The sequence below is a fragment of the Artemia sp. Qi Xiang Cuo genome, chromosome 20 (assembly GCF_049724085.1).
Source record: "Artemia sp. Qi Xiang Cuo chromosome 20, ASM4972408v1, whole genome shotgun sequence".
NCBI lineage: Eukaryota > Metazoa > Arthropoda > Branchiopoda > Anostraca > Artemiidae > Artemia > Artemia sp. Qi Xiang Cuo.
This window is the reverse complement of record NC_142813.1, coordinates 33,767,244-33,779,496: the sequence shown is the minus strand read 5'-3', so window position 1 is coordinate 33,779,496 and position 12,253 is coordinate 33,767,244. Positions and strand designations below refer to the sequence as shown.

The 12,253-nt window shown below is 36.7% G+C and overlaps 1 protein-coding gene across 2 annotated transcripts in view; it reads left to right on the top strand.

Annotated features, from left to right (window-relative positions):
• Window positions 1-12,253, top strand: part of LOC148940128 (congested-like trachea protein) — an 83,016-nt gene that overhangs the window by 31,937 nt on the left and 38,826 nt on the right. For both annotated transcript variants that reach the window (XM_089106276.1, XM_089106275.1), the window contains exons 3-5: window positions 6,170-6,284; window positions 7,577-7,773; window positions 9,617-9,737. In XM_089106276.1, the coding sequence (XP_088962402.1) occupies window positions 6,170-6,284; window positions 7,577-7,773; window positions 9,617-9,737 (433 nt within the window). The remainder of the gene's footprint in view (window positions 1-6,169; window positions 6,285-7,576; window positions 7,774-9,616; window positions 9,738-12,253) is intronic.

Here is a 12,253-nt window from a genome sequence, read left to right as displayed (position 1 = left end):
AGATCGCCATTTCGTTCAGCGTAGTTGATTTTCAGATAGAAAATATGTTTTTGAGGAGGACATTCCCCCACAACCCTCAGGGCAAGGGTTTTAAGTTATGCCCTGAGGGCATATAAGAATGATGTTGGCACAATGTATTATTTATTATTTTTCTCCTTTAGAGCAGGGCACTTCGTATCGAAGAAGTTGCCGTAGAAACTTCAAAAAGGGCTCATTCAATTGGAAAATGGAGTGGCTTGTGCCCTATTTAATAGTCGAAAGTGATTGGAAGGAAACTAACACCCCTTCCACGCCTACCATATTCCGAAACACATCCAATCAAAATTTTGAGATAGCCATTTTGTTCTGCGTAGTTGATTTCCAGATAGAAATTATGTTTTTGAGGAGGACACTCCCCCACAGCCTTCAGGGCAACGGTTGTAAGTTATGCCCTGGGGGCATATAAGGTTTTTATAGAAGGCGTTGTCGTAGAAACTTCAAAAAGGCTCATTCGATTGGAAATTCAAAGGGCTAGTGCCCTTTTTAATAGTCGAAAGTGATAAGAGGGCAACTGACCCCACTCTCACGCGCACCTTTTCCCGAAACACATCCAATCAAAATTTTGAGATAGCCATTTTATTCAACGTAGTTTTAAGTTCTGTAAATTAGGTCTTTCAGGACGACAAGCCCCTCACAGCCCTTAGGGCAAGGATTGTAAATTATGCCCTGTGGGCATATGAGGTTTTTATAGAACGCGTTGTCGTAGAAACTTCAAAAAGCGCTCATTCGATTAGAAATTGAAATGGCTAGTGCCCATTTTAATAGTCGCAAGTGATTGGAAGGCAACTAACACCTTTTCCACGCCCACCATTTCCCCAAACATACCCAAGCAAAATTTTGAGATAGCCATTTTGTTCCACGCAGTTTAAAGTTCAGAAAATTATACCTTTGAGCAGGACACTCCCTCCACAGTCTTCAGGGCCACGGTAGTAATTTATGCTATGTGGGAATGAGAGGTTTTTATTCTAACCTTTGTTGTAGAAACTTGAAAAAGGGTTCATTTGATTGGAAATTCAATGGACTAGTACTCTTTTTAATAGTCGAAAGTGATTTGAGGGCAACTAACACCCCTCTCACGCCCCCCTTTTCCCCAATCACATCCAATCAAAATTTTTAGATTGCCATTTTATTCAACGTAGTTGAAAGTTTTGAAATTAGATCTTTAAGGATGACAACCCCCCCCCCCCTACAACCCTCAGGGTAAGGGTTGAAAGTTATGCCCTGGAAGCATGTAAGGTTTTTATAGAAAGCGATGTTGTAAAAACATCAAAAGGGCTCATTCAATTGAAAATTGAAAGGGCTAGTGCCCTTTTAATAGTCGAAAGTGATAGAAGGGCAACTAACTCCCTTCTCACGCCCACCATTTCCCCAAACACATCCAATCAAAATTTTGAGATATTTATTTTGTTCAACGTAGTCAGAAGCTCTGGAAATTAGGTCTTTTAGGATGATAACCCCCTCGGAGCCCTCAGTGCAAGGGTTGTAAGTTATGCCCTGGAGGCATATAAGGTTTATATAGAAAGTTGTTGTAAAATTTCAAAAGCGGCTCATTTGTTTGGAAATTAAAATTACCCTTTTTAATAGTCGAAAGTGAGTGGAGAGTAATTAACCCCCCTCTCACGCCCACCATTTCCCCAAAAACATTCAATCAAAGTTTAGAGATAGCCATTTTGTTCAACGTAGTTGAAAGTTCTGGAAATTATGTATTTAAGGATAACAAACCTCTCAGAGCCCCAAGGGCAAAGGTTGAAAGTTATGCCCTGGGGGCATACAAGGTTTTATATTTCAAAAACGGCTCATTTGTTTGGAAATTTAAATTGCCCTTTTTAATAGTCGAAAGTGAGTGGAGAGTAATTAACCCCCCTCTCACGCCACCATTTCCCCAAAAACATTCAATCAAAGTTTAGAGATAGCCATTTGGTTCAACATAGTTGAAAGTTCTGGAAAGTATGTATTTAAGGAAGACAAACCCCCCAGAGCCCCAAGGGCAAAGGTTGTAAGTTATGCCCTGGGGACATATAAGGTTTTTATAGATAGTTGTCGTTAAACGTCAAAAGAGGCTTATTCAATTGGAAATTCGGAGGGCTAGAGCTCTTTTTAATAGTCGAAAGTGATTGGATGGCAACTAACCCCCCTGTCACGCCCACCATTCTTCCAAACACATTCGATCAATCCGATCATCCGATCAGTCAAAAGTGATTGGAAGGCTTGACATTTTTTTAGTAAAGATCGTTGTTGGTATAATATATTATTTTTGTTGTTGTTGTTGTTGTTTAGACCAGGGCACTTCGTATCGAGGGAGTTGTCGTGGGAACTTCGAAAAGGGCTCACTCGATTGAAAATAGAAAAGGCTGATGCCCTTTTTAATAGTCGAAAGTCATTGGAGGGCAACTAATCGCCTTACCACGCCCACCCTCCCATTTTCCCATTATTTTGAAAAACTAAATGTTGCCATAAGATTAAATCAAAATGCACTGTGTTAATGCTAATTCACAATAAGGCATCTCAGTAGTATCCCAAGAACAACTGAGGGTATCATGTTCAGACTTTCGGGGCTACTTCTGCTCTTAAAATTTAACCAAATCAAAATAGCGTAAGTGTGTCCAAGCTATGAAAGAAAGTAAACAGATTTTTTTACGAATGGTATCAAGTTTTCCATTTCAGGTCAACTAGAGGAGATATGTAACTAAATTAAACACTACTATTTGTGTCCAGATTTTTAAAAGGGTGTATGTTATTAAAAATTGCTGAAAATTTTTCTCCAGCATACAAATAGCAGGCCAAACTATAAAGTCTTTAAAAAAAAAAGATTTAAAGCATTATTTTCCTTTTCCTTGAAAAGACTATCTCAATATAAAACGAACATAAATTAATTAAAAAAAAACCTCCACCAAATAAGTTTTTCAAAGAAAAGTAAAGAACTCCATTAAACAAAAAATGAGCAAAAATAAAATAAAATAATCTACCAAGCATAAAACTACCACAAATCAGCATCAATAAATAAATGAAACCCAAAACGAACAGAAATTACAATAAATAACTGAGTCAAACTCAAAACGAGCAGAAATTAACATAAGTTTGGCTCAAAACCCCTATCTTCGCAAGGCCAGAATAAAATTTGCACTTTCCTGAAAAAAATACAAATGAATGTGCATATTCAGTTTAATATACATTTACTGGTATTTAGTAATTAAAATGTTAATATTATTTGATTCATTAAAGTTATAAAGGTAAAAACATATATATTTTTTCAATAAAGTGCAAATTATGTTCTGGCCTTGGGAAGGCATAGGGGTTTTGATCCCTACTCATGTTAATTTCTGCTCGTTTTGTGTTTGACTCGGTTATTTATTGTAGTTTCTGTTCGTTTTGGGTTTCATTTATTTATTGATGCTTATTTGTGGTAGTTTTACGCTTGGTGGATTATTTGATTTTATTTTTGCTTTTTTTGTTTAATGGAGTTCTTTACTTTTCTTTGAAAAACTTATTTTTTTGAAAAAGTTTTTTTAATTAATAAGTTGAAACAACAATCGGAATTTGAGATTTACAGATTGACTTTTAGAATTATCTCATATAATTATTACGGACTTTTTACCCCAGGGTAGAAAAAACTCTTGTGTTTTGTAGAATTCTGATGTTAAATTATCCCTAAGAAGTTCACTTTTGGGATTAGTACTCTTTAGTGCTACTTCTTGTTTAAGAAGTTCACTTTCGGGATTAGTACAATTTAGTGCTACTTCTTGTTTATATTGTATAGTATGCTAGAAAAAAATTCATTTTCTTTTCTTGAAAACCACTGGAAGTTTTTAGGAACTTTCCTTCTCCAGTTCACTGATCTGAAATCAGTGAAATTCTCATACGGGAAAAAAATATGTATTTCAAAATTTACAATAAGATTAGTACGACCAATCAGAATTTTATCAATATCTTTATCTCTGTGTTTTAAAAAGGATTCTATACAGCATATCAAGAAAAGATTCAACGTCTAGCCTACCCGTTAGCCTGTCAATATCTGTGAAACAGTTTCTTTGGGGTCGCTTGCTCATGCCAGATTACAATCAACGGCTTGAAGAAATTAACATAGATGCTATGGAAGCATAGAACAATTTTCTTTCTATTAATAAACTTGTTAGAAGTTTTCCTTGCTTCATTGTAGAAGCTGTCCTCTGAATGGCCATGATTCGAAAGAGTTAATACATGTATATATGCGTCAAGTTAGGGAAGTGGGTAGACATGATGCCTGTAAAAAATCGACATGCTTTTGTTTTTATGTTGTTGTTTATTTTAGGTCTGTATTTCAGTTATGCAGATGTAGAATCAACAAATTCATATTTTTAATCCGCATGTCGAAAGAGGTGTAACATGTCTATATGTCGAACACAGGTTATAGAATTATGCATTAAGTTTATCGCAGATCATTTCTGGTCTTCATTCTCGGTGCGAACAAAAAGCTCCTCCCACTTATTTCTGCATTAGCGGGTCAGTGTTCTTTCGTCAATCAATGAGAAATGGTTACAAAGTGCATTATTCGTAATTGTGAAAGCAGAAAAAAACTTGGTGAGCCAGCCAAGTGGTTTGCAAGTGTCCCATCTCACAGGTATGACTTAATTTAAATACAAATTATGACTTAATCTATTATTTACATACAGTGGACTCAACTGATCGGCCTATGTAGGATTTTATAAAAAAGTAGGCGGGGGATTGATGAAATTTGGGAAAATAATGAATTTTTTCTTCTTCTAATAACTGGTGAAATAGGTGTGATGGTTTCAGGGGCGGATCCAGGATTTCTTTAGGGGGGGGGCGCAAAATAGGTTGATCGACAAACTTACGTTAGGAGCAAGTTTAATTAATGCAAAATTGCGTTAATTAGGTAAATTACCCTACTTAGACTACTATAGGGGGGCACCCCTCGCCCTCCCCCTCTGGATCCGCCACTGGATGGTTTATCATTTTTTTTTTTCACGTCGTGATATTTATTTTCTAGATAAGACTAATTTCGTTTTCAATCAATGTTTTCGTATGAAATGGGCAGACCTTTCCTGAACTTTAACAATAAACACCTCTGTTTGAAAATCTTCGCACTTTGTGAATTTAGATAGCAATAAGGGTTCCTTATTGAGACCAATTTTAGGACTTGGGTTCTAATTATTGGTTGCTGTGGTAAAAGTTGCCATAATAGCCCTATCCAAGAAAATACCAAACGTCTGTTAAGAAGTGTTTTTCGTAAAATTCTTAGGGAACTTTCAGAAAATTTTATTTCTACTGATCTTAAGTTTAATATGGCCTTTACTTTTCTTTAAAAAAAAAACTTTCTTTTTCGTAAAGTTTTCGTAGTGTATATATATATATATATATATATATATATATATATATATATATATATATATATATATATATATATATATTTATATCGGCGCGTACAAACAGTTCCTCCCATTCGATCTGCCATCAGCGGTCCAGTGTATATTACCCTGGAAGACGTATGTTGGCAGAAACTTTCTCAAAATGCCGTTGAAACCAACTCGAGACTTCGAAACCTATTTTTAATTCCTAAAAACATCTAATAATAACATTGCACTACTAATTACCGATTTTCATGTATGTATTGAAATAAATTAATTTAAAATTAGTTTCTTCAAAATTAGTGTTCCAACGTTGAAGCCAAGTTTCGCGTCCAAGAGAAATCTGACTTGTCTACCCGTGAAAAGATCTGATGCCGCTTATGTTTATATCTGCAAAAACGTTCTCTGGAGCACTCGCACCTCTGTCCAGGTTTTTATAATGGGTGAGATAGGGAATGATCATACTGCTAATTCTATAAACTGTGATGTGGAATATAGAGGGTGAAGTTGTTAGAGGGGAAATGGCTGCAAGTACCCTATCTAGGGTCCATCAATTGTACTGATTGAAAGTTTTAACATGACTTTTGAAAGATTGAAATCTTAAAGTTTGATTTGACACCATGTTTATCTATACGGTACATGGAGTGTTAAAGAGGTGGTAGTTCGATGGGTTTCGGATCTTAAAAGGGGCTCTTTACTAAGTTATGCTATGGCATTGATTATGTTTGAATACATTTTGCTTTCTTTTTGTATCAGGAATTATTCGCATATCGTTTCTGTTTTAGGTGAGACTACAAACGATGCCTGCAGTTCCACCTGGACAGAAGCCAATGTATACAAGTGCCCTTGATTGCTGTAAGAAAACTATTGCAAGAGAAGGTCCCAGGGGGCTATATAAAGGTACTTCACTATTCTTCCGATTAGTAAAGCAGGCTCTACAATAGTAATATTATTGCGCTACTATGATTGGACAATAGTATTATCGACATCGCTAGTCATCTAAGCCTGTTGTCAGTAGTTCAGTACGTATTTGATCATATGTCTGCTCAGGTCTAATCCATGGAGGGAGACGTGTCAAAATGTGAAAAACCAAGGTTTCTGGTCAGTCTTTTTTCCCCTAAGGTAAAATACTTTGGGCCAATATTGACGAGGTAGTGGCTTCTCTCCCTTCTGTGTCCAAGTACAGTGTGTACCGGGACACAGTATTTAGTCTGTGCGAAATCAAATCTATCATATCTTGTATGGGGTTGTTTTACAACTGAGGTAAGTAATATTAGATAATTTTTATTTATAGATTATTCTGAAAGGTTCCTCAATTAGAAACTCAAATGTTAAATATAATCAAATGTCATTGTTGATCTCAACTATTAGCAGTACGATTCTATTACAAAGACTCTTGGATAACTTTCAACGTCCTTTCTATGATGTTTCTGATTTTTATAAATGCACACTATACTCATTTTGGGCCTTGTTAAAAGTACAAGAGGTGAGTAGATGCACACAGTTCTGGCCCTAAAGAGCGAGGGGAGATCTGAAAATTTTCCCTGGGGGAAAAAGGTGTTAAAACAGGAATAAAATGCTAAGGCACAATTTAGACCAACTATTTTTATAATTTTCTGTGGAGGGTTAACGCATACCCTTCCACGTCCCCCTGTGCCCTCCTATTAGCAGATACATACCCCACTAGCAAGAGTTTAAAGGGTTTCCCTTATTTTATTTCCCCATAGTTTCGGGACAATTGGAAAAAGTAAACCTAATATAAAATAATCATACGTTATAAAATTATCTGTCCCAGCAGTGCAAGATTCTCTGTCTCGGCAAAATCTTCAACTCCTTCCCCTGATAATGTATTGAGTATTTTCGCTCCCTGATTTGTTGGGACGACTGCACTGCAATTATACAGAGCTTCAGTGCATGACATTAAATGTTTCATTTATTTTCGTTTGTCCCTTTTTGAAGACAAGTCAACTTTTCATTCAATGTTAAAAATGTACATGAATAGTTTAATACGGTATAGGTCTTACTTTTCCGTACCAGTATGTATAAATGAGTTATGGCCATATAGTGGAGAAAATAAATTGAATATTGAATTGCATTCTTAATGCGTCTCTTCGAGTATTTTAGCAGTTGAAGTCATGCTTCCCACATTTTTCTACCTCTTTTTCCATTCATAGTTTCTTTTCCCTTGTCAGGAATGTCAGCGCCTATGGCTGGGATTGTCCCCATCTTTGCACTTTGTTTTGCTGCTAATGACGTTGGAAAGAAGCTTCAAATGAAGCATAAAGATGACAAGCTATCTCTTTTGCAATTATTCAACGCGGGTGCATTTTCTGGTGTTTGTACCACGGTAGTGATGGCCCCTGGCGAAAGGATTAAGTGCCTACTCCAAGTAAGATTTTCTCGTTTTTGTCTTCATTAAAACAAATCTCTTGTCATAGGTCCCTCAACTTTTAAGGAAGGCAGGGAGTTTTGCCGGAGGTGAATTGATGATTGCCTGTTCGAATGACCCTTTTTTCGGAAGACTGGAAAAATAGTGGCCCAAACCATTTTTCGACTTTTTTCATTTCTTGGGAAAAGGCTCCGATATTTTTATCAGTTGTTGCTGATAACGGAATGCAATGTTGTACGAATTTGCCCAAAATAAGGCGTATCTTTGAAAAATCACCTGAGATTAAATGAAATACTGTCTTCTCTTTTTCTCTTCCATTTTTACCCACCTTTCTTTTTTGTGTTTTTTAGTTTAGTGTACGTGATCCCCCGTTTTCTTGCGGTTTGGGCCCCCCATCAGCGCCCTGCTCATGATGCCAGTCTGCCCCTGCAAGGTATCAAGGCTTTTGCTATGATTGGGCAGTAGCATGCAGTTGATTAATGCCACTGCAGAATCCCTATTAGAGTGTCCTTTCAGGTGATAGTGCAAGAAAGACTTATCATATTTTGATCAATAAGTTACCGAAAGTAGTACTTGGTCTAAACTGAGGAAGAAAACTTCCGTATCCGTATAAAAGAGTCTGGTGCTTCACTACCAAGGACTAGTGTCATGTATGCACGGTCTGAGAAATGTAGCTTTAATAATTTATTGTCCATTCAGTTAGTGTTGTTTTCTATATTTTCATTTTGAAAACAAATATATCAACACTTTGGTCCAAATTATCTAGTTTAGCGGAATTTTCATAAATATATGTTAACCTAGTTATATTTAATAATATTCAAATAAGAATTTGTTCTTTTTAATCTACTTTTGGAAGAGAATTAATAGCATAAACATTTCGCCCAGTTGAACTACCAATTTAAGTGTACACACATCAAATACTACCATTCTTTCTTGTGTTGAGAAGCCAAAGTTTCACATCCTAAAACATACAGTTTTGCATTAATTGCATCTTTCCTTCAAAGAGCTATACTAGCACTTCTGTAACCTGCCTGCATATGCTAGAGGCGGGCAAATACGCAGGAATTCGCCTCTGAGTGGGCCAGACATTTTGTGGGGGTTAGGGTTCAGGTTCGAACAAGAAATACATAAATTGGAAAATTGCGTGGACAACTTTTGAATTGCAAGTCAATGTAAGACTTCGAAGAGATATTGCAAAGCTATCTAGATGTCAAATGGGATGGGGCACGGGCTTGCAGAGTCCCGTCCTGCTGGAGAGAGTGACAGACAAAGAGAGGTAAATTAACTCAGGAGATGGAAATTGGCTTAAAGAACTTGTTGGCACTGTAAATTTTATTCTTTCATTGTAATTTCCTTTACGTTTTTAGGAATTCGAACTCCTATTATTTACAAGAATTTTCTCAGAAAAAAATGATGATGCATGCCTCTAGAGGGGATCTCTCCTGGTAATAGCCTTGTTGCTAACAATATATGTAATTACATGTTTTTGATATTTTTGTTGATTGCAATAATCTCTCACAATAAAAAAAAAAAAAATCGCATGTGAAACTGAAGAAAGTCTAATTTCTACCCTATTTTTGGAAATCTTTCTGTTTTTATGACTAATTATAGAGGTGGCTGAGGCCGTTCTCCAAATGACGCCCCTGAATTTAGTTTTCAAAAAGCTTTGGATAGGAGTATGGGTAGCTCCATTTTGTACCTCAAAATGTTCATTGGCCTAAATAATTATTAATTACTGCATTACAATATCACTTACTTATGTAGTTACCTATTATTACTTACTAATTTTTAGTTTTTTCATTAATTACTGAAAGATTATTTATAGTTAATGTTTTTAATTAAGGTACAGCAAGGGGGGACCGAGCCTGCTAAGTACAAGGGATCCATTGACTGTGCAAAGCAGCTATTCAAAGAAGGTGGTATCCGAAGTATATACAAAGGGAGTTTGGCGACGCTTATACGAGGTCAGTATTATTGCAGGCAGTGTCAAATACTATTATCATGACGTTGAATTTCAACTACTACGGCACTAAATGTCTGGCACTTCAACTGCTTACATGTTTGGATTGTACCTATATACACTTCTCTAATAGGGATGTAGTTTTTAGGCTTTCAAGGATACATCAATCAATATTAAACTACCAGCACTTAAAATTGAAATGGTCTGTCTATGATATGGCTGTAGAAAAATTACTTCCAAATATTGATTCGTGAAATCTAAAAATTCCCCAAGTTGGCCAATTTAATCCACTCTACGAGTTTTCTCAGCCAGTGGTTAAATTTCAATAGGGTGACTGCACTTGACCAAGTAATTTTTGAGTTGTTGCATGGACATCCGGTAATCCACTGATATCAGGGTGTCGTGCATCCACCTCAATTGCACTTACTTGTTGAGAAATATTAAATGAAAAAAGTAAGTTTTTGCTAACTGAAAATAAGGACCAGTATCAAAACTTCAAAAGAGCAGAAATTACTCGGTATTTAAGGGGGCTGTCCCCTCCTTAATCCCTCGTTCTTTACGCTAAAGTGTCAATGCTCTTTAAAAATATTTAAGCTTTTATTATTCTAATTTAACGGCCCCTGTGTTTGATCAGTTTTTCTTAAAGAATTGCGACAAAAAGTCAAACTTTAGTGTAAAGAGCGACGGATTGTGAAGAGGGCAACCCCCCTCATATACCGAATGATTTCTGTTCGTTTTAAGTTTTAACGTTGCTCGTTACTTTCAGTTGAAAAACCGTTTTTTTTTTTTTTATTTCTTATCGTTTTCCAAACCATGTCAGGAAATCCCCCTCCCCCCTCTGTTGGAAATTATCCCCAAAACTTCCTCCACACGGCAAATTCTCCCCGTGGAACCCCCCCCCCCAAAAAAAAAAAGTCAGAATATTTACTAATAACAAACACTATATGTATTTAATGGGCAAATTGCATAACTTACATCCCATTCCCAAGGGACAGTGAGGGGTGGGGGGGGGTCATGTCATCTCAAGAGGCATTGTTATTGAACCTTCTAGCTATGCTGAACTAAATGGCTATCTGCAATTTTTTATCGGATGTCTATGGGGGGTCGAGGGGTGTGGGGGATGCCCTCCAATGGATTTAGTTAGTTAAATGGGCACTAGGACTTTTAATTTCTGTTTTGAATGAGCCCTCTCCTGATCTTATAGGACCATTGGTTCGATACGATCACCCGTGGAAAAAAAACACGCATCAGTGACCTTTCTGCTGGCAAAAAATTCAAAATTTCACATTCTGTAGATAAGAGCTTGAAACCTGATATGCTGAAACCTGATTATCTGCTATGCTGAATCTGATGGTGTGATTTACATGAAGTTCACTTGATTTTTTCTGATTTTTTTATTTGGTGGGGGGTGTTTCACCCCACCTCTTTTTTGACAATCAGGCAAGTTTTCTCAGGCTCGTAACTTTTGATGGGTAACATTAGAGTTGCTGAATTTTATATATTTGGAATCAGCATAAAACGCCAATTCTTTGTATGTAGCGATTATTACTGAAATTCCTTTTTTTAGAGTTTTGGTTGCTATAGGGCTTAGTGGCTCCTTTCTTGCAGTTCATTACCATGAAATAGTTTGTTTTTGAAATGCATCTTATATTATTCTCTTCAGCATTTTCAAAGATATCTTTATGCTAAGCTACTGATGAAAAAGTAGATGAAAAGATGGATCCTCATGATAAAAGGTAACCAAAACAAGCTAAACCCACTCGTTGAAGTTAAAAAAAACTCAGAAGCAGTTTATACGCTCCCTTAATAAACTGCAATCCTTTATGCACGGGTAGCCATGACGGAACTCAATGCCGTTAAAACAATCAAAAGAAAGCCATTTCAGTCCTATCGTTTATTTTATATTTTAGTTTAAATAGCAGAACTGGATGGGCAAGATGGAATGAATATTCTTCTCCCACTCTCGTCTTAAGGATTTTAAGTTCCGCATTATTATTATTTTCATTATGATTAGGAGGGTGGACCCACTATTATTGAGCCGAGGTTCTGGCCTTCAAGGCCCATTGCCTCTACACCCCTAAAACTATGCTCTATTTATGGTTGGGGAGGGGGCAACGATGGGTTTGGCCTCCCCACTCTTACCATATATCTTGCCAGCTGTCAAACTTCTCCTTCACTTACTATGTGCTCCCGCTTAACAATAACATTATGAAATATCTCAAGCCGTTGTCTAATCTGGACATTCTTTTATCAGATGCCTTTTTGTTACCTCAGTGGCCATCTCGCATTTTTGGCATAAGGGGGGTTCAGCCCTCCCTATTCGGGAAAGATGTTTCCCAAAATTTCCAATTCCTGTTATGGCTTCTTTTTCAGTCGTAGAAAATGTTTAGTCAGGGTGGGATTGAACTTCAAGAGTAATTCCTTCGTTCCCTTACACCCACTTTTCTTTGCCAATTTTGTTCTGCTGTCTCATTGCTCCAACTCCTCACTGCCGCCTTTTCAGCAACTCTGCAAAATTGG